This window comes from Erinaceus europaeus, chromosome 6, assembly GCF_950295315.1.
Source record: "Erinaceus europaeus chromosome 6, mEriEur2.1, whole genome shotgun sequence".
Classification (NCBI taxonomy): Eukaryota; Metazoa; Chordata; class Mammalia; order Eulipotyphla; family Erinaceidae; genus Erinaceus; species Erinaceus europaeus.
In genome coordinates this window covers 34,507,635-34,530,619 of record NC_080167.1, presented here as the reverse complement: position 1 = coordinate 34,530,619, position 22,985 = coordinate 34,507,635, and the positions used below count along the sequence as shown (strand labels likewise).

General features: G+C 39.7%; 1 protein-coding gene and 1 non-coding gene across 4 annotated transcripts in view; both read left to right on the top strand.

Moving 5' to 3' along the window:
* COG2 (component of oligomeric golgi complex 2) overlaps positions 1-22,985 on the top strand; it is a 118,059-nt gene that overhangs the window by 3,007 nt on the left and 92,067 nt on the right. Inside the window, exon 1 of one of the 3 annotated variants that reach the window (XM_007535127.3) lies at positions 18,867-19,076. The exons of 1 other annotated variant lie outside the window; for it this stretch is intronic. In XM_007535127.3, coding sequence (XP_007535189.1) covers positions 19,005-19,076 — 72 coding nt within the window. In that variant the 5' untranslated portion in view covers positions 18,867-19,004. Of the gene's footprint in view, positions 1-18,866; positions 19,077-22,985 lie in introns of those variants that run through there. One more of the 3 variants, XM_016193436.2, reaches the window with a different exon arrangement.
* On the top strand, positions 6,521-6,627 carry LOC132539130 (U6 spliceosomal RNA). Its single transcript, XR_009550436.1, has one exon. It is a non-coding gene; the product is annotated as a U6 spliceosomal RNA (small nuclear RNA).

The window sequence follows — 22,985 nt, the reverse complement described above, 5'->3', positions numbered from 1 at the left end:
GGTATATATTTTGCACTAGTTTATGGATACGTGTGAACATATGCTCTATCTCCTGGAACCTGGCCTATATCTAGGTTTTGGGACTTTGTTAGGAAGTAAACCACCTGAGATGGAATTAGAGAATACTGTGAGAGGAAAGGTCTCACCCGAGTGATGAAGCTGAAGGGTTGTCGTTCCACACGTGAAGTCTCTGGACACAGTCTGAAGTGAAGCATGCTGGGGTGGCACTTGTTGCGTTGATTAGGTTGCGATCAGCGGATGCAATATTATTTGATAAGAATTGGGAGAAGCATACCGGAAACTGGGCCTTACCCTAGGGTCCCAGGACTGGGGGAAGTTTAGGCTCTATAGTGGAAATGTGAGATTCCTGCTGTCTTAGGGTTCAAGAAGACAATGGATAGTTACTGTTATCATCACATTATTTGGTAATTGGGTTAACTTTGAAAAGTCCCTTCGTTAGACATACAATCAACTTTCCCCCTCTCATATTAATTAAATAGTGATTTATATGACTACAGTTTAATAGGTGTGTACATAAACACCATTCCCGTCACCAAAATATTGGGTCCCATCCCACCCACCCACCCCTCCCCCCACCCTCCGGCCATGGAAGCCACATGTCCACGCTCCCCCTCACCACAGGGTTTTTACTTTGGTGCCCTACTTTCAATTTAGTCAGATCCTGCTTTTAGTTTCCCTTTCTGATCTTCTTTCTCAACTTCTGTTGATGAGTGGAATCATCCCATACTCATCTTTATCTTTCTGACTTAGCTCACTTAACATAATTCCTTCTAGCTCTGACCAAGATGGGTATGGACTCTTTTATATATATATGAAAGACTGACAAAAGCATAAGATAAGAGGGGTACAACTCCAAAAATTCACACCACCAGAACTCCATATCCTATCCCCTTCCCCTGATAGCTTTCCTATTCTTTATGCCTCTGGGAGTATGGACCCAGGGTCATTATGGGGTGCAGAAGGTGGAAGGTCTGAATTCTGTAATTGCTTCCCCACTGAACATGGGCATTGGCAAGTTGATCCTTACTCCCAGCCTGTCTCTCGTTCCCTAGTAGGGTGGGGCTCTGGGGAAGCGGGCTAGAAGACACATCGGTGGGGTTGTCTGCCCAGGGAAGTCCAGGTTGGCATCATGGTAGCATCTGGAACCTGGTGGCTGAAAAACAAGTTAACATATAAAGTCAAACTAATTGTTGACTAATCATGAACCTAAAGGCTGAAATAGTGCAGATGAAAATATGGAGACTCTGTTTTGAAGATAGCTAGTCATATTACAAAGGGCCCATGACTATACTAGTTTTTCACTGAGCTTGACATCTAGTTTTTCACATGAGCTGATATGCAGATGGACCCAAGTTATTGTCTGAGGAGATGATATCATGGCTGGAAAAAGGCCTAGAAAACTGGATCAGGGAAGAGAGTAGCTCCCAAATATGGGAAACGTGTATAAATATTGCTGATGGTAAACCCCATTGATTTGATCTGATCTGAGGCCCATATTCAGCTTTGGCGCCTATGTAACCTCTGCATTTCTGTAGGTCTGAGCTCACAATGCATTCTGTGGAATGTTACAAGCTGCCCCCAATTTAAGGACACATTTGAGGAATCAAGTGGTGTTCCTTTCTTTTACTTGATTGCAATGGTGAGATCTTCCAATAAGATGCTGTAGAGTATATCCCCATCAAGATCCCAACCACATTCTTTAGGAGAATAAAACAAATGCTAAAAATGTTTATCTGGAATGAGAAATGACCTAGAATTGCCAAAACAATCTTGAGAAGAAAGAACAGAACTGGAGGCATCATACTCCCAGATCTCAAATTGTATTATAGGGCCATTGTCATCAAAACTGCTTGTTACTGGGACATGAATAGACACACTGAACAGGGAAATAGAATTGAGAGCCCAGAAGTAAGCCCCCACACCTATGGACATCTAATCTTTGACAAAGGTGCCCAGACTATTAAATGGGGAAAGCAGAGTCTCTTCAACAAATGGTGTTGGAAACAATGGGTTGAAACATGCAGAAGAATGAAACTAAACCACTGTATTTCACCAAATACAAAAGTAAATTCTAAGTGGATCAAGGACTTGGATGTTAGACCACAAACTATCAGATACTTAGAGGAAAATACTGGCAGAACTCTTTTCTGCATAAGTTTTAAAGACATCTTCAATGAAATTAATCCAATTACAAAGAAGACTAAGGCAAGCATAAACCAATGGAACTGCATCAAATTAAAAAGCTTCTTCACAGCAAAAGAAACCACTATCCAAAGCAAGAGACCCCTCACAGAATGGGAGAAGATCTTTCCATGCCGTACATCAGACAAAAGGCTAATAACTAAAATATATAAAGAGCTTGCCAAGCTCAACCACAAGCAAACAACCCCCTCCAAAAATGGGGAGAGGACATGGACAAAATATTCACCACAGAAGAGATCCAAAAGGCTGAAAAACACATGAAAAAATGCTTCAAGTCTTTGATTGTCAGAGAAATACAAGTAAAGACAACAATGAGATACCGCTTCACTCCTGTGAGAATGCCATCCATCAGAAAAGGCAATAGCAGTAAATGCTGGAGAGGTTGTGGGGTCAAAGGGACCTCCTGATGGCACTGATGGTGGGAATGTCGATTGGTCCAACCTCTGTCTGGAGAACTCTCAGAAGGCTAGAAATGGACTTGCCCTATAACCCTGCAATTCCTCTCCTGGGGATATATCCTAAAGAACTCAACACACCCATTCAAAAAGATCTGTGTACACATATGTTCTTAGCAACACAATTTGTGTACACATATGTTCTTAGCAGCACAATAGCCAAAACCTGGAAGCAGCCCAGGTGTCCAACAACAGATGAGTGGCTGAGCAAGTTGCTGTATATATACACAATGGAATACTACTCAGCTATTAAAAATAGTGATTTTGGGAGTCAGGTGTAGTGCAGCAGGGTAAGCGCACATGGAGCGAAGCACAAGGACTGGCATAAGGATCCCGGATTGAGCCCCTGGCTCCCCACCTGCAGGGGAGTCACTTCACAGGCTCTGAAGCAGGTCTGCAGGTGTTTATCTTTTTCTCCCCCTCTGTCTTCCCCTCCTCTCTCCATTTCTCTCTATCCTAACAACAGTGACATCAATAATAACAACAACAACAACAATAGCTAAAACAACAATAAAAAAACAAGGGCAAGAAAAGGAAAAACAAATAAATATAGAATTTTTAAAAAATATAGTGAATTCACCATTTTAAGCCTGTCTTGGATGGAGCTTGAAGAAATCTTATTAAGTGAAATAAGTCAGAAATAGAAGGATGAATATGGGATGATCTCACTCTCAGGCAGAAGTTGAAAAACAAGATCAGAAGAGAAAATACAAATAGAACCTGAACTGGAGTTGGTGTATTGCACCAAAGTAAAGACTCTGGGGTGGGTGACAGGGAGAGTACAGGTCCTGGAAAAGAATGACTGAGGACCTAGTAGGGATTGTATTGTTATGTGGAAAACTGAGAAATGTTATGCATGTACAAACTATTATATTTACTGTCAAATATAAAGCATTAATTTCCCAATAAAGGAAAAATAAAAATAATACCATTGTTGTTTTTGAAGCATACCAACATACCGTAACTCTGAATTATGGGGAGCAGAGTTTTGTCTGAATCCTAAGCTTAAGAAATAACTTCAGGGAATCAGGCGGCATCACAGCGGGCTAAGCGCAGGTTGTGCAAAGCACAAGGACCAGCCTAAGGATCCGGGTTCAAGCCCCCAGCTCCCCACCTGCAGGGAAGTTGCCTTACAAGTGGTGAGGCAGGTCTGTAGGTGTTTATCTTTCTCTACCCCCTGCCTTCCCCTCCTCTCTGCATTTCTCTATGTCCTATCCAACAATGACAGCAACAATAATAACTACAACAATAAAATAACAAGGGAAACAAAAGGGAATAAATAAATAAATAAAAGTATGTGTACAGACAGCAATGTCAAGTATAAACATTTAAGGGTATACAAAAAACATCTCAAGGGCATACATAATTGAACCATCTCTCTTATGGAAACCACTGTATGTCAGACTTGTTGGTTCAATCTAGTAATTATATCAGATCCTATGTTTATTCTGCAAATCCTAACTTTACCCCAAGGATGTAGGCATAATTCAGGAATGTCAGATCAGGCCAGCTTCATGTTAGCCTGAAGGGCCTGTTGGCCGATACCTGTTTTTACCGGATATGGCCAAAGAACCCTGGGGTCTGGACACAGAACTACAGAGATAACAAAGAATTTCTGACATATATTATACATGTCTATTAGTAATTAAGAAAAATTAGTTCAGAGATCAGGCAGTGGTGCACCTGGTTAAGCACACACATTACAATCTGCAAGGATACCAGTTCAAACAGGGGGAAGGATACCAGTTCCCTGCAGAGGGAACATCTTTACAAATGGAGAAACAGGGCTGCAGGTCTCTCTCTCTCTCTCCACCTCACCTCTTAATTTCTCTCTATATATCCAGTAATATAAATATAGACAATTTTTAAAAAATAGTTTAGCAAAGCAATAACAGTCACTATAACTCAGGGGTCTATCAAAAAATCAGGGGTTCTCATGGTCCAGGAGGTGGTGCACTGGATAAGACATTGGACTCTCAAGCGTGAGGTCCTGAGTTCAATCCCCGGCAGCACATGTAGCAGAGTGATGTCTGGTTCTTTCTCTCTCTCCTATAATTTCTCATGAATAAATAAACAAAATGTTTTTGTTTTATTCTTCTTTTTTATATTTATTTTATTTATTTATTCCCTTTTGTTGCCCTTATTGTTTTATTGTTGTAGTTATTATTGTTGTTGTCGTTGTTGGATAGGACAGAGGGAAATGGAGAGAGGGAGGGGAAGACAGAGAGGAGGAGAGAAAGATAGATACCTGCAGACCTGCTTCACCGCCTGTGAAGCGACTCTCCTGCAGGTGGGGAGCCGGGGTTCGAACCAGGATCCTTATGCTGGTCCTTGTGCTTTGCGCCACCTGCACTTAGCCCGCTGCACTACAGCCTGACTCCCAAACAAAATATTTTTTAAAAAGAGTTTATACATAATCCTCAATACATGGGTTGCATCTTGCATAATTATTTTGTTAGGGTGGGTTGTTTGTTTGTTTTATCTTGTATTATCTGTCTATATTGTTAGTTCTACTCAGGTAGGCTTTTCCTGATGCCTTTTGATCTGGCCCTGTATGTATAGGTGCGCCTGGTAACAGTATCACCTTATTTGTCTCTGAATTTGGGATTATTCTTTCCCTTCTCTTTGCAACCCTCTGATTAACCAGGTTTGGACTTAGCTTTCCACATGTTAGGAAAACTGTGAGAATCACTAAACTGATTGGAAACATTGCCCAAGCTTTTAAGACCCTTCTTGGGCTTTGCTCCTATTGTAGTAAACATGATATTCTTGTTTCTTCAATCCTTGAGTGATCAGTATTTTGATCACCTACAGTGCTCTTACTAAAGATGCTAACTATTAAAATCTTAATCAATTTAGCTGTTTAAAAGTGCCCAAACTGAGAATCTGGATTCTGGAAGGTGACTTTGAGTAAGTCTCTTTGCTTTTTACTACTCCCCCTTCTAATTTGCACTACTTATAATAGTTAATTCCTAATACAAGTTTTCTAATTATCAGGAATGGCAATTGTTGAAATGTGATGCATATATGATTAGGCATGATTATGAATGGTCTGCCACTGTAGCCCTTACCTAACTTTATTATAGGATGTTTTGTAGTTACCATGTCTCTAAACTTCTCTGGCTGTTTTACTGTGTATGAGTGTCTCTACCCCATCCCAGGCTAAATGTTCTCCTTGGATTTTGCTTGTGAGTCCATTTTGACACACAGTATTCTGATTGCATGTCATATAATGTGAGACTTCATACTTACTGGATCTGTTTAAACACATGTAATAGAGCTGCTGTAAGTGTGCTACCTCCTTGGAAAAATAAATTGTCCCAAATAAAATGAATTTTGATGTACCTATGGAGAACTACATAGCTCTCTGCAGAGTATTCAGAATCACAGAATCCTTGAACTAGAAAAATGTTTGCCACTAGTTATTGTTCTGTGTATCATTCTTTTCAATAAGACATATTTGAATTCTATGGGTATTAAAGAGGATCAAAGAATGTAAAGTGATAACTTTTGAAGAGCAGCAAAGTAGCTGGTAGTGTTCTCACTTTCTCCATGGTTGTGACAGAGACAGAAGAGAAAACTGGCAAATTGGAAGCACCCTGGGAAACTATCTTTGGATGTAACATAAGGAAAACAATTCCATGAGACTCAGAACTTTTCTCCTTTGAAAATACTTTCTAATGTCCCAATATTCCACTTTCTGAAAATTGAGTGCCTGTTGCTTTTCAGAGGAGCTAAATATAGTCCTAGCTAGTTTGAATTAATAATGCAACAGAATGAAGGTGAGGAGTGCCAGTTGTTCCAGGAAACCTGACTTGACTGGTAGAACAAACAGGGCATGAGTGCTTGCTTCAGCAGCACATATACTAAAATTGGAACAATACAGAGAAGATTAGCATGGCCCCTGCGCAAGGATGATATACAAATTCATGAAGCGTTCCATTTGTTAAAAAAAAGGGGGGGGGGCATGAGAAAAGAAGCACCCCAGGCCCAGCTCCAAAAGTGAGGGAGCATGGAGAAGAGTGTTCCCAACACTCTAGTAGAGTTTCAAAACAAAACCCATGATTCTAATGCTCAAATTGCCTCCTGCCCAAGTAAGTAGTGCCATGTATGGGAAAGGTTGTTACTAATGTTGCACTGAACCTGTACAAAGAAATTACTGTAACTGCCATCAAGGAACTCTGAACTGAGCAGGGTGGTTTGCAGAGGATCTGTGGAAGGGTGGGGGATAAACTTTCTCCTACTCAGGTTGTACACTTATGTCAGCCTTGTTTCTTAGATGACATTACCCACAGAGTAGCTCATTTTGGTTTGTGTTTCTGAACATTTTGGACCACATTAGATGAGTAACTTATGGAAAATTATGAACAAAATATAATAACCCTTTTCTTACATTCATAGAAGTATCTTTGCCTCATGACTTGGGATCCTAACTAGAAATAAGTGAGCAAGTTAGCAGTCTACTTCCTCTTCCCAGATCACCAACTTCCGATTTCTCTTACCATCTGGATACAAATCTTCAGTGTTTGCCATTTTTTAGGACTATGTGAAAGCTTGGTAGAGCTTAGTTGAGCTCTCCCATCCTTGTGATGGAGGTCTGGAAAGACACTCCACTTGTTAGACTCTCCCTTCTAGGGATGGAGCTAAGAGGGAAATGCTTTCCGTGAATCAGTTTCCCCTTGTTAGTCTCTCAAAGCCTCACAAAAGCCTGCATCCTCTCACACTTAGTTCACTCCCAGGCTAGCAGACCAAATGGCTGCCTGCTTGTAAGTTCACTATATTCACCTAGAGTTCACCATCCTTTCATCCTTTGATCACATGCATAAACATACTCCATCACAAGTCTTGCCAGCACCTGGCAAGTGAGACCCCCACACCTATCTCCTTGTCTTTGATATCTATGATTTACATCAAGTTTTGTCCTTCTCTGCTTTATCTCACCCTACTGGTTTAACCACTATGTTTTTCTTAATAACTTTAGATAATTAACATGCTTTGCATCATGGAAACTAATTGCTTTGACCTAATCAATTCTTGTCATTCCTACCCCTCCCCACCATAGGGGTACCTGACCTTTAAGAAACCTGTCATTTCTGACATGTTTGAAAAATGTCCTTTGTTCTGTTTGCTATAAAACCCTGTGCTTACCCCAAATAAAGTAGAAGTTCATACCTGCACCTCTCTTGGAGCTTCTTTCTGCATTACGCAGTAACTAGAACTGGTGACGAGAGGGTCAGCATCTTATCTTGGATTGAGAAGCCACCCAGATGAGCGCCAGCACCATTTAATCCTTTACATCTTGAGAAGCTAACTAGTAGTTTTGGAGAGAGTTTTTGGTTTCAGTTTTCAGTAAACAGAAACAATGTGTCTCACAGCTTAACATGTTTTTTTAGGGAAATCATATTCAAACTCTTGCAAGTCATCTCCCTTCTTTCTGCTTTTTGGAGGGTTGTCAAGTGACAGCCTTTCCTGGTGGGTAGAGCTGTATTACAAGATTTCTGTCTCCTCAGACCTACAAAAGAAATGTACAGAAACAAAGAATCTTAAGATTGCTTTTGGCAATCCTGGGGATTTTGAGTTCCAAATAAATTTTTGAAGCTTTTGTTCTATTTCTTTAAAGAAGTCCATTGGAACCTTGATGGAGGCAGCATTAAATCTGCTTATGGCTCTGGGAAGGATGGTCATTTTGATAACATTAATCCTTCAAATCCATGGGTATGGGATATCTTTCCATTTCTTTGTGCCTCTATTTCCTTCTGTGTTTCATAGTTTTCAGCATGTAAGTCCTTCACTTCCTTTGTTAACTTTAGTCCCAAATATTTTATTGTTTTTGCTGCTATAGTTAAGGAGATTGATTTCTGTATCTTTTCTTCTTCTAATTTGGTTTGCATAAAGGAATGCCATTGGTTTTTGTATATTGATTTTTTGTAACCTGACACTTTAATATGTTGTTAAGACTGCCACTAGCTGCTGCTGATCTTCTCCCAGACCAGATTAGACAAAGAGACTATCTCAAACCAAAAAGACAAAATAAATTACATAGGTGGGTGATAAATTCAGATTCATGGGGAAATGAGCTGAACACTGCTATATAAATATGCTCCAATTAATGTGCTCAAGGTTCCATTCCCTGAACTGTTCCAAGGTTCTCTGCCTAAGTGTCTCATTTCCCTCTCCCTCTCCGTACCCCATGGAGCTGGACTCTACACCTGACTGGAGAAGAAATGCCTTCAATTTTTCTACCATTGAGTATATATTGGAAGATGGTTTACTATATATAGACTCAACTAATTTGAAGTATTTTCCATCTGTCCCCCCTTTTTTTCAAAGAGTTTTGATTATGAAAGTATGTTAGACTTTGTCAAAGGCTTTCTCTACATCTATTGAGATGATCATGTGATTTCTGGTTTTACATTTGTTGATGTGGTGGGTCACATTTATTGATTTACATATAGTGAACTACATGTAGGGAACACATGCACCCCTGTGATAAATCTACTTGATCACGGTGCACAGTCTTCTTGATGTGTTGCTGTATGCAGTTAGCTAAAATTTTGTTGAATATATTATCATCTATGTCCATGAGGGATATTGGTCTATAGTTTTCTTTTTTTGTTGGATCTCTGTTATAGATATTAGTGTGATTTTGGCTTAATAAAATGTGTTAGGGAGAATTCCTGTGTCTTCAATAGTTTGGGAGAGCTTGAGGCATATTGGTAGTAGTTCTTCTTTAAAGATTTTGTTTATATTGTTGAAAGATATCTAGAAGTTTCCTCATGGACTCTTTAGGGTTTTGTATATATACAACTATGCCATCTGCAAATGGGACAGTTTGATTTCTTCTCTTCCAATCTGTATCCCTTTGATTTCCCTCTCTTGCCTAATTGCTATGGCTAGGACTTCAAAGGCAATGTTGAATAGTAGTGGTGATAATGGACAACCTTGCCTTGTACCTGACTATAAAAGATCAAGTCATTCTGACCTAAGGAGAGAAATGGTGGGAAACCTCATAAAACCACATTTTGAGAGAACCCTCAAGAGTAGTAACATGCTGTACAACTTTTAGAAGCAAACTTCCATGTTGCTACATGCTGTCAGTTTTCAGAGGCAAACCTCCATGGTGATACATGCTGTGTGATGTTGGCTTCATAAAATGTGTTAGGGAGAATTCCTGTGTCTTCAATAATTCGGAAGAGCTTGAGGCATATCAGTAGTAGTTCTTCTTTAAAGGTTTTGTAGAATTCTTTTGTAAAGCCATCTGGGCCTGGACTCTTGCTGTTGGTAAGGTTCTTGGTGACTGTTCCAATTTCTTTGGTCATAATTGGTCTATTCATGTTCTTCACTTGGTTTAATCTGGGGAGGGTGACTGTTTCTAGAAATGTATCCATCTCCTCCAAATTTTCTAGTTTCATGACATATTGTTGGATATAGAAGCTTCATACAATGCTTTGGGTTTCTGTGATATCATGATCTCACCACTTTCCTTCATGATATGATTTATATAGGTCTTCTCCTATTTTTTAGTGAGTCTGGCCATGGATTTGTCAATTTTGTTTACCCTTTCAAAAGACTATTTTCTAGCTTTGGTGATCTTTTGTATGTTTCTTTTATTTTCAATGTTGTTAATTTCTGCTCTAATTTTTGTTATTTCACTCCATCTGCATACTTTGGGTTTCATCTGTTCATCTTTTCCTGATACTTTTAGGTGTAAAGTCAGGTTGTTAGTGTGATTTCTTGTTTCCTGGTGTGTATGTGCATGGCTATGCATTTCCCTCTTAGTACTGCTTTATCGGTGTCTAAAATATTCTGGAAACTTGTGTCTTTATTTTCATTTGTTTCCAGGTATATTTCAATTTCTTCTTTCACCCAGTAATTATTGAGTAGTGTACTGTAGAGCTTCCATATTTTGGAGTTCTTTCTAACATTCTGTTTCTTGCTGAATGGTAATTCAACTCCATAGTGTTCTGATAAGATGCTGGGGATAATTTTAATGGTTTTAAATTTGCAGATTTTATCCTTGTGGTTTATCATATGCCTAGTTCATGAGAATGTCCCTGATAGATTTGAGAAGTATTGTATATTCTACTCTTATGGGATGAAGAGTTAACTAGATGTCTAGTATGTCTAATCTATCCATCTCATCATTTAATTCTCATTTCCTTAAAGATTTTCTGCCCAGTTGACCTATCTGCTTGTGAAAGTGAGGAGTTAAAATCACCTACTATTATTGTGTTCCTATCAATGTATTTTCTCAGGTGTCTCAGTAACTGTTTTACATATTTTGCTGCCCTTTAATTTGGGCATCAAATAAATATTAATTATTGTGAGCTCTTCTTGATTGGCTGATCCACTTAACATTATGAAGTGGCCATCTTGTCTTTTATTGTTTTAATTGTTTTGCAGCCCATTGTGTCAGATATTAGTATGCCTGTCTCAGCTTTCTTTTGAGGTCCATTTGCTTTTATAATGGTTTTACATCCTTTCACTTTGAGTCTGTTCTTGTCTTGTTGTGTCAGGTGGGCATCCTGTAAGCAGAATATGGTTTCTTGACCCACATTCCTACTGTGTCTTTTGATGGTTGAATTCAGAGCATTAACATTTAATGAATTATGGATTTGAGATGTTTCAATGCCATTACTTTATATGAGTCTTGGGTTTTCCTGTGTTCTTGTGTATGCTTTTACAAGACTCCCTTTAGAATTTCCTGTAAGGCTGGTTTGGTTGAAATTGATTGTTTTAGCTGCACTTTTTCTAAAAGTGTCTTTATTTCCCCCTCCAATTGGAATGAGTCTCACTATGCATAGTATTATTGGTTGGAAGCCTCTCTCAATTAGCACTTGCCATTCTCTTCTGGCTTACAGGGTTTCTGCTGAGAAGTCTGTGGTTGGCTGATCCCCCCCATTTGTTTGATATTTGTTTTTGTTATTGTTTCTGTTTCAGTATCTCTCTCTCTCTGGTTCTGGGGGAAATTCTTCCCCACGTTGGGTGCCAGATTTCGGTATCTCTCTCTCTCTCTGGTTGGGGTGATCTCCAGGGTAAGGTACCGGACTGGTTCTTTCCCGCTCACGACAGGGGTGACATGAAATAAAAGACATCAGGGGACTCTTAGCATGCCTAGAATCCTAGAATCCATAAAATCCTAGAATCTGTAGAATCCTAGAATCCGTAGAATCCTTTTATTAGCAAAGTGGACATGAGTTAAATAGAAAAGCAAACAAAGGGAATTATTGTTGAAATATGTCAGAAATTACAGGTTTCTTAACGGTCGGCATGCCCCTAAGGTAGGGGGCTGGTATGACAGTAATTGATGAGATACAAGACAGTTATTCTCCATGACACAAGCAACTTAATTATCCAAAGGTATCTGAGAGAAGCATAGGGGTTAAACCCGTAGGGTGAGACAGAGAGAAGATGGATATCAAAAAGCCATATAGTTTGGAATTTCTCTTGTCTGGGGTCTGAGGTGTGTGATGAAGTGTGTGATAAGGTGTGTTCTTCTGTGATCAGAAGGTGACTTTGAATAAGTGAATTTGCGGCCATGTGGCCTGCAGTTAATGGAGGGAAGTACTGGGGTTTCTGTGGGCCTGAGAGTCAAGAAGGAAAGAACCAAGTCTGAGTTTCCCCCCTTATGCTCACCTCGGTTGAGAGAGACTTACCAAGAGGTTATCTTCTCAGACCTCCATCCAAGGACGGGGGTGGTTCTCCCTAGGCTCTATCAGGCTTACACATGGTCCCAACAGTTTCTGTACTTGATGGTGTTTGTTTCTGGTTTTGTAGGAGGAGCTTGGTTTGGTTTTGCCCTTTTTTGTTTTTGTTTGCTTGTTTGTTTTAATTTCTTTATTGGGGAATAAATATTTTCCATTAGACAGTAAATACAATAGTTTGTACATGGATAACATTTTCCAGTTTTCTACATAACAATACAACCCCCACTAGGTCCTCTGCCACCCTTTTTGGACATGTATGCTTCACCCCAGAGTCTTTTACTTTGGTGTAATACACCAATTTCTTTATCTTTAGTCTTTGCAAGTTTAATTATAATGTGTCTTGGTGTATGCATCTCTGTATTGATTTTATTTGGTATTCTCTGAACTCCCTGTATCTTTATAAGTTTAGTTTTTCATCAGAGAAAGTTTCTCTGCTATTATTTTCTCAAGCATATGTTCTTCTGTTACTTCTTCTTCTGGTAAGTGAGTTATTCAATTGTTGTTACACTTTAAGTCATTGCATATGTCTCTAATGTTGGTTTTTTTTCTCCTGTCATGCATAAATTTATAATTTTAATACTCTAAGTAAAAAAACCTGAACTTGAAAAAATCATGTTAAGTGAAATAAGTCAGAAATAAGGATAAATATGGTATGATCTCACTCTAAGGCAGATGTTGAAAAACAAGATCTAAAGAGAAAACACAAGTAGAACCTGAACTGGAATTGATTATGCAAAGAGACTCCCACACCCCAAGGATCAAAAGCTCTGGGCTCAATTCAACTTCTCTGCAAACCTAGGCAGCACTGCTGGCCCCTAAACTAATTTCCTAAACTAATCACATTTATAATCTGTGGGTTCTGAGGCAATTATCCACCATGTTGTCATCAGGAGAGCAATGTGGAAAGGCTCCCACTATACAGCCCCACCTCTAGGCCACCGGGTTGTAGATCTTCTACTGAGTTTCCTGGTCAGTTCTCTGCCTCCTGATATCAGCACAGGGCCTCCCCCCTGCTTCTCCAGTCTCTGAGGGCAGTAGCAATGGAGACTCGCAATGGCATTTGGTGATTCTTAGGGCAGTCCTCTCCTCCCTTCAGCAATCTTTTTGTTGGTAAAACAGACTGGGGGGGGGGCAGGTGGTGGGGCACCTGTTTGAGCACACATGTTGCAATATGCAAGGACCCAGGTTCAAGCCCCCAGTCCACACTTGCACGGGGAAAGCTTCTCAAGTGGTGAAGCAGTACTGCTGGAGTCTCTCTGTCTCTCACTCTCTTTATCCCTTCATTCCTTCTCAATTTCTCTCTCTATCCAATAAAAAAATAAATAAATATAATTTAATACAATGAAAAAAAAAACATACTGGAGGTTGTGCCTCAACAGGTAAACTGCCGGACTGTTACCAGGTACTTGGGAGTAGAAACAGGCTTTAACCCCAGGAATTTCTTCTTAGGCTCCTCTCTGTCCATGAGCCATATGTGTTTGCAGTCACGGTGATTTGGTGCATCCCCAAAGTCGTTCTAGTCCTGCCTTGTTGCAGTCCCAGGTGATCTCCATTGATATTCCTAGTTGACCAGGAGAGGAAAAGAGAGAAACACAGGTGCTGCTGCTCTGTAGCTCTGTCTCTGATGATCGGTATATACATACAGACACACACACATACACACACACACATATATATATATTAAAATAAATTTGCACATCATCTCACAGTACCAAGTAACCAATGGGTGCTATAATCATAGTAAATAACTTTATAAGACAAGGGTTGTGATAGATTTTTACATTATATATCTTTATTGATATTATTGGAGTTTCAGTTCAAACCACCAATCAAGTTTTATATTACTGCCTCCTTATGTTTCATTGACCAGCCCCTAATCAATCAAACATTCTACAGGAATAAAAACGAAATGACTAGACAAACAGCAAACCTAAGAAATGAAGCAATTAGAGCTTCTAGGACATTTGTATATAGTGCTTAAATAAACTAATTTCTCTTAATATTTTAAAATTTTGAGCTCTATGTTAGTTTAATTTTTATTGACTGTAGATGGCTTTAAATCTAAATGTGAAACAAATTATCCTTGAAATAATGGAGGTCAGGATACTATGATTGATTCCCATTGGGTCTTGTGACTACCTGATAAGTTAACAACAGAAGCCACACTATATGTGTAAGCTTAGGAGCAATTAAGCAACCTTGGAGGGATTCCAACAAACAGAATATGGTTGTACTGTATTATCTGAGCCATCTTCCTACTCTGTGCCTTTTTTTAAAAATTTATTTAAGAAAGGATTAATTAACAAAACCATAGGGTAGGAGGGGTACAACTCCACACAATTCCCACCACCCAATCTCCATAACCCACCCCCTCCTGATAGCTTTCCCATTCTCTATCCCTCTGGGAGCATGGACCCAGGGTCATTGAGGGTTGCAGAAGGTAGAAGGTCTGGCTTCTGTAATTGCTTCCCCGCTGAACATGGGCGTTGACTGGTCGGTCCATACTCCCAGTCTGCCTCTCTCTTTCCCTAGTAGGGTGTGTTTCTGGGGAAGCTGAGCTCCAGGACACATTGGTGGGATCTTCAATCCAGGGGAGCCTGGCCAGCATCCTGGTGGCATCTGGAACCTGGTGATTGAAAAGAGAGTTAACATATGAAGCCAAACAAATTGTTGAGCCTCTGTGCCTTTTAATGGATGGATTTAGGCCATTGACATTTATTGATATTATGCATCTAACATATTTCAATGTCATTATTGTAAACTTTTCTGTGTGTAGCTCAATTCATTTTATATAAACATACTGATGTTGAAGAAAATATGACTGATTCTTAATATGAAAATAATATGTAAAATATATTCTTGGAGTAATTTTAAACAAATATTTTCTATAATTCTAGTGTAACAGAAATGGATGTGATAATAAGGTTAGAACTGTATCAAAGAGTTATCTTTGAGTAAATGCTGCACTCACAAGTACCCATGGCAAACTTTTTTTTTTTTTTGTTATCAAGGTTTTTACTGGCTTGGTATTTGCAGCAGCCAAGTTTTTTGGTGAAAGACAGAGAAAGATAACTAGGGAGTGAGGGAAAGAGAGAAACAGAGGAGAAACACCTGTAGAACTCTTGCACCATGATGAAACTTCCCCCCTGAAGGTGGGGACAGGGCCTTAAACTAAAGTTTTTTTCTTAAGAAAAGCATTGTTAATAGAATAGGGGAAGGAATTTAGGATATACAGACCACATATTATGTCTTGCATTTATCATAACTTAATATCTACTCTTTAATTTTCCTATGAATCCTATGAAATAGGTGATACTTAAAAGTTTAACTATAGACAAATATTTAATAATGCAGAGGATAAACTAGAGTAGAAGTAGAATTAACCTTTAATTCTGTTTAGTCAGAATTAAAGGTTAATTCTGAGACTATAGTAGGGCAGGGTGATGGAGGATCTTGAACCATGCTCTGAGCAGAGATTCTTTAGCAACCTTTGTGAAACTAAAATGTTTTGTACCAGCTGAACATCAGTGCTCTGTGGAAACCTGGAGGGAGTGTCTTCTGGGAAATTCTAGGTTTACTGTAGGCTTTGTCCTCTTCAAGGTGCACCCCAGGAATCTTTCCTAATGCTTCTAGCCTTGATGCATTGCACCACTGACACAGCCTATGGCTCAAAGTGGCTGGATGCCCACTCTATAGAATCTTGGCCGTTCCCTACTAAGACTTGGGAGAAGAGCAGACAACCTTTACTTTCCCTTGTCACTTACACTTCAGCATCTCTCCTTGGTTAACATACCAAACTATATAAAGTTAGGTTCATTTTATTTCCTGAAGGACTGGTAACAATTTTAGGAGGGAATTGTAATGAAGGAAAGAAAGGACTGAAGTTCTGGTCCATGTAGACTTCTAGAGAAGGAAAGGTTTTCCAGACATCTTTGATCTGTAGCATCCTGCCACTTTATTTGGCACTCCTGAATTTTTAAAAGCTTGAACTATGAAATCTGAAAATATCTGGGTTTGCATTAAATTTTTTTTTTATTTATAAAAAGGAAACATTGACAAAACCATAGGATAAGAGGGGTACAGCTTCGCACAATTCCCACCACCAGAACTCTGTATCCTATCCCCTCCCTTGATAGCTTTCCTATTCTTCAACCCTCTGGGAGTATGGACCCAAGGTCATTGTGGGATGCACAAGGTGGAAGGTCTGGATTCTTTAATTGCTTCCCCACTGAACATGGGCATTGACAGGTCGATCCATACTCCCAGCCTATCTTTCTCTTTCCCTAGTGGGAAAGGGCTCTGGGGAAGTGGAGCTCCAGGACACATTGGTGGGGTTGTCTGTCCAGAGAAGTCTGGTCGGCATCATGCTGGCATCTGGAACCTGGTGGTTGACAGGAGAGTTAGCATACAAAGCTAAACAAATTGTTGACCAATCATGGAACTACGGGATGGAATAGTGCAGATGAAAAGTTGGGGGGGTCCTCCATTTTGTAAATAGCTAGTAGGCATATTTTAGCTAAATTCCAAAGGGTCTGTGGCTATACTAGTTTTTTTTTCCTTTTTCTCTTTGCCCTTGAGCCTGAAAACTGATATGCAGGTGAATACAAGTTATTGTCTGGGGAGATGATGTCATGGCTGGAAAAACTGGGTTTGCCTTTGTCACTCACTAACAGTGTGACATTGGATTAAAAGTAGGACCTCTGTACTAGATCTTAGAATTGCCACTTTTGCCAGGAGTAATGATTGCATTGCCTATTTGTAGGGAGATTTCTCCTCCTCCACTCCCATCTTCTCCCACCATCCTCCTCCTCGTTCTTTGTGTATTTACTTCTGTTTCTGCTTTAAAAAGGACACCAGAGTCTAGGGGTGAATAAAATAATGTGATGCTTGAGACTTGCTTTAAAATATTCTAAAGAATGCTTTCACTCACATGTGAAATCTAGAGAACTGGGGAGTTGGGCTGTAGCACAGCGGGTTAAGCGCAGGTGGCTCAAAGCGCAAGGACTGGCGTAAGGATGCTGGTTCAAGCCCCCAGCTCCCCACCTGCAGGGGAACTGCTCCACAGGCAGTGAAGCAGGTCTGCAGGTGTCTATCTTTCTCTCCCCTCTCTGTCTTCCCCTCCTCTCTCCATTTCTCTCTGTCCTGTCCAACAATGACGACAACAACAACAATAATGACTACAACAATAAAAAAGGGCAACAAGAGGGAATAAATAAATATAAAAAATTTAAAATAAAAAATAAATCTAGAGAACTGCCACACATTACTTGCAAAAACAAACAAAAACAGAAGCAAATAAACTGTTTCTAAAAGTTTGCAAGAACTGTGTTAGTTATCTTTAGGAGGTTGGAGGGTGGGGGAGCATAGAACTTTGGTGGTGGGAGTGGTATGAAAGCATATCCTGTAATCTTATAATCTTGTAGCCCAGTATTAACCACAAAATATGGTGAAAACAAAAAAGAAGGTGGTAGTGGTATGAGGGCATGTGAAAAATGTTGATGATTGCTGAAGCTTGTTGATAATGGGGGAGAAGGGTAGGGAAGGAGTATCCTTGTACTCCAGATTTTTGTGTATGTTTAAGGCTTTTCTTGATAAGTAAATAAAGAATTGAGGTCTTAATATTCAAACAAATATTAAGAGACATCAGATTACATTTTTATAATTTCTCCTATTAGAGGAATTAGCAGAGATTATTCTATTAACAAAGATTGGTTATTTAGTCCAATATTAGGGAGAACAGTGTACAGTCCTTGTAACAGAACCTATAGGAGGAGAAATTACACTAAGGGGTTGGGTAGGAAAGCAGATTTTTGCACGGAGGCATCAGCTCTCAGATAATATTGACTGTACGTAGCATAAGGACTGAGTAGTAACCTTTTATAACCAGCCTGAGAAACAAAGGGTTGATATTTGAGTATGGTTGTTATTTTAATATGACAAAGCCAGATGATCTTGGGGAAAAAATACTGGAAAAGCATTGCAGGCTGATTTTTTAAAATTTCTTTATTGGGGAATTAATGTTTTACATTCGACGGTATATACAGTAGTTTGTAAATGCATAACATTTTTCCGTTTACAGGCTGATTTTTAAGAAATCGTTATTGGAGTAGCATGGTTCTGAACCAATGTTTTTTTTTTTTTTTCAATCAGGGTTATCAGTAGGACTCAACGTTTGCAGAATTCCACTGATCCAGGTGTCCCTTTTTAAATTTCTGTTTTGATAGAGGGTAAGAGAAAGAAAAAGAGGGAGAGGGTGAAGGAGAAGGGAAGGGAGAGAGGGAGGGGGAGGGGAGGGGGAGGGGAGGGGGAAGAAGAAAAGAGAGAAAGGAAGGAGGGCAAGGGAAAGGGCAACAAAATTACGTAGTACTACCCTCCACCACACGGGGGCAGTACTTATTACAGCCTAGAGAGTGGAAGTACGGTGTTTCTCTCAAAGGCCGTAGGCGGGGCCGGCCGCTGTTCCATCATTGGCTGAGGCGCGGGCGCTGCCATGTTGGCGGAAGCAGTGCCTTCTGAGCTGTGCAAAGTATCTGTGGCTGCGGCTGCGATACCAGTGTGAGCATTTTCTACGTCTTTTGCCTCGCTTCTGTCTTGACTCTGAGAAGCGGCGACCGGCGGTATGGAAAAAAGTAGGATGAACCTGCCGAAAGGACCTGACACGCTTTGCTTCGACAAAGACGAGTTCATGAAGGTACGTGCTGGACTATGCTTCCTAAATCTGGGCCCTGGGTGGCCTGCTCTCCTTTGCCCTCTGAGACCTCTCCTCCCGACTCCTTTACTGGCCTTGTGGCCCGAGCACTTCTCCAGGACTCATTCCCTTGACATACCTGATTGGTGCACCTCGCTGCACTCTGCAGTGAGTCTCTTGGTCTCAGGTTTGGCAAATTTAGCCTGGAGAAAGCACTTTTGTGAAAGCCTGCATAGGCCTGAAAATTTGGGGGCAGGAGGCTTTTGCACTAAATGGCAAAGTCCGACATCCCTACCTGGTATTGCAGTAAGATTGCTAGTCCCCTTGCCACGCAGAAGGTGTAACTTAAGTGGAATTTCTGAGAGTACAAGTTATACTAGTCAGAAATCTTTTTTCTACTCTTGACAAAGATCTATCTTTAAGGACGGGGAAAAAAAACAGGCAAGAGAGAAAAAGAGAGAGAGCGAATGGGAACAAGTATATATGATGGGAAGAGATGTTTTGGAAAAGAGAGGACATTCTAAGAGGTCCCTATTGTGTTTTCTCCTACTTCAAGAATTTCAGAATACAGAAAACTCCTAATACCTGTTTTCAGTATCAACACCAAAATTCTTTCTGACTCACTAACTACTGCCCCACACCTTTACTCTGAGCTAACAGAGTGCCAAAAAAAATTAAATCTTAAAATATGTTACAAAATAGAACTTAGAAATAGGGAGCAAACTGGGAAGTGTCTTGGAATGTCAGCAGTTCCATATTCTTTTATATTTTACAAACCTCTGAATATGCCCTACAGTTTGTATTGTTAAGTCGATCATTTCATACAACAGCTGTGCTGTTACAAGTTGATTTTCTAGGTGATGAATTTTGTTTGAAATTTTGTTTCCTTTGAAGAGGCTTTTCATGTTATGTTTCTCTAGTAGAAAGGCTCAGTGGCAACTTACCGTCAGAATTGTAGTTCTATATTTGCATCTTATTCAACATATTTTAAATAAACTTTTATTTTTATATGAGAGAGGCCAGAGCACTGCTCATCTGTGGCTTATAGTTGTGTTATGGATTAAATCTTGGACCTCAGAGCCTCAGGTACAAAAGACCTTTGCAGAACCATTATACAGTCTGGCCCCAGCCCCTAGTCAGCATGTTTTGTGATTTTTATTATTTTTTTTAGGTTTAGGTTTTTTTTGGGGGGGTAATTAGATTTATGTCTGATTTGTAGTAGGAGTATTAAGATTGCTTGAAATCTTATCAATTGGTTGGAAATTATGTCATTAGTTTGACAAACATGGTCAAGAACTCAGGAATTAGTAGGACAGTGGTTGTATTTTGTTGATTAAAAAAAATAAGCAGTAGGTACTATATGCTAGCCAGTAATGTAGACATGTTGGCATAAGGATAGATATGGTTTCGTTTCTCAAGCATTCATGCATTGGAACTGACTAGTAGCATAAACTTCCTTAAAAGACTATTTTAATGTCCTTTTTGAGATTTAACAGAGGGGAGAACAGGTTCATGGAAGATGTAAATAATCAAAAAGCAATTATGGCAGAAAGAGTTACTACCTGAGATACAGGTTGCAGTGACACCATAGTGTTAGATTTGTCAGCATTTAAAAAGAAAGTAAAGAAATCCTTTATTATTATTACCACAGGGGTTTATCACTAGGGCTTGGTGCCTGTACATCTAATCCATTGTTCGTGGTGTTTTTTGTTTTTTTGTTTTTTTTCAATTGAGAGGGAGGAGACTAAAGAAGGAGAGAGAAAGAGAGAAACCTGCAGCACTCTTTCACCACTGGTAAAGCTTTGCCCCAACCCCCTTCCTCACAGATGTGGAGCTGGGGATTGGACCCAGGTCTTTGTGCATGTTAACATGTGAGCTTTTCTGGGTTTGTCATCGTCTGGCACTTCAGAAATTCCTAGAGAGTGTTTATAGCCAGCAGATAGATGGAAGAGTACATAAAATACTGTTAGGAACTGTTAGGAGTAGAGATGAAGTGATATGCTAACAAAAATCAATCAGACTTATTTGCCAGGTGTCTTGGTATTCTATCTGAACATCTGAATTTTTAAAAATTATCTTTATTTATTGGATAGATACAGTCAGATGTCAAGAGAGAAGGAAGAGGTAGAGGAGATAGAGGGGAAGAGAAGCAGCACTGCTTCACTACTTGCAAAGCTCAATCCCTACCCCCCTGCAGGTGGGGAATGAGAGCTCAAACCTGGGTCCTTGTGTACATTCAACCAGGTGTGTCACCACCTGGCCCCCGGCCATCTGAATTCAAATCCTCTTTTACAGTAAATAAATAAGTGAATATATAAATAAATAAAAGAGACTGTAAAAACAGAAATAACTTCATGTTGCTGATTATAATTCTATTCTCATGTTTATACTCAATTTCTTCCTCCTCTTTGCTGATGTAGAGGCATGTTAATTCTTCCATTCATACCTAGTCTTATGTATCTTCTTTTCTTCTTAGGCTCCTGTTATAGTTATCCTGGTTTATCTATACTCCTTCCCATGAATTTTTTAAAAATTTATTTAATTTATTTATTCTCTTTATTTTCCCTTTCTTTTTATTGGGGGATTAATGGTTTACAGTAAATACAGCTGTTGATACATGGGTGGTAACAGGATAAAGCATTAGACTCTTAGGTGTGAGCTCTCAAATTCAGTCTCTGACATCCCATATGTCAGGGTGGTACTCAGGATCTTTCTCACCATCTATCCCTCTCACTGCTATAAATAAATAAATAAATCTAAACAAATGAACAAACAAAGGTAGCTGGGTGGTGGTGCATCTGGTTGAGTACACACAGTACAAAAAAAAAAAAAAAAAGGAATTTAAGGAAAATGAAACCCAGACCTGTCATGACTTTTACCAAAGCTACATGATTAGTTGGGACAAGTTGTGGTGCTTACCTCCTAATTCTTGGCTTACTCCAAGAAAAATAATAGTGTAACACTTGAGAATTAGAATTTGGGTAATGTTATCAAGCATAATTTAAACTGAGGCTAGAGAGATAACATACTGGTTATATAAAACTTTCATGTCTGAAATTCCAACGAATCCTTGGTACTATCATAAATCAGAGCTGAGCATTTCTCAAACAGTGTTTAAAAGATGGCAAAGTATATATGCAATAACTCCAGCATTTTACCTATAAAGAAGAGATTGAGAGTCATTTTTTAAATTATTTTATTTTATTTTTTTATTTTTAATTTAAGAAAGGATTAAATAACAAAACCATAGGGTAGGAGGGGTACAATTCCACACAGTTCCCACCACCCAATCTCCATTTCCCACCCCCTCCCCAATAGCTTTCCTATTCTCTATCCCTCTGGGAGTATGGACCCAGGGTCATTGTGGGTTGTAGAAGGTGGAAGGTCTGGCTTCTGTAATTGCTTCCCCACTGAACATGGGTGTTGACTGGTCGGTCCATACTCCCAGTCTGCCTCTCTCTTTCCCTAGTTGGTGGGTCTCTGGGGAAGCGGAGCTCCAGGACACATTGTTGGGGTCTTCAGTCTAGGGAAGCCGGGCCGGCATCCTGATGACATCTGGAACCTGGTGACTGAAAAGAGAGTTAACATATGAAGTCAAACAAATTGTTGAGCAAGAGAGTCATTTATCTTAGAAGAAATTCAGCAAATAATGTGATCTGAACTTTTAGCCTGTGGAGTTTCCTTTCTTTATTTCTTTCCTTTTTTTTTTTTTTTTTTCCTCCCTCCTCCCTCATACCTGTTAGATATTGTCAAAAGGACAGTATTAAGTTTTGGGAAAGATACGAAAGACAGGGAGTTGGGCGGTAGCGCAGTGGGTTAAGCACACGTGGCACAAAGCCCAAGGATAGGCATAAGGATTCCTGTTTGAGCCCCCCAGCTCCCCACCTGCAGTGGAGTCGCTTCACAGGTGGT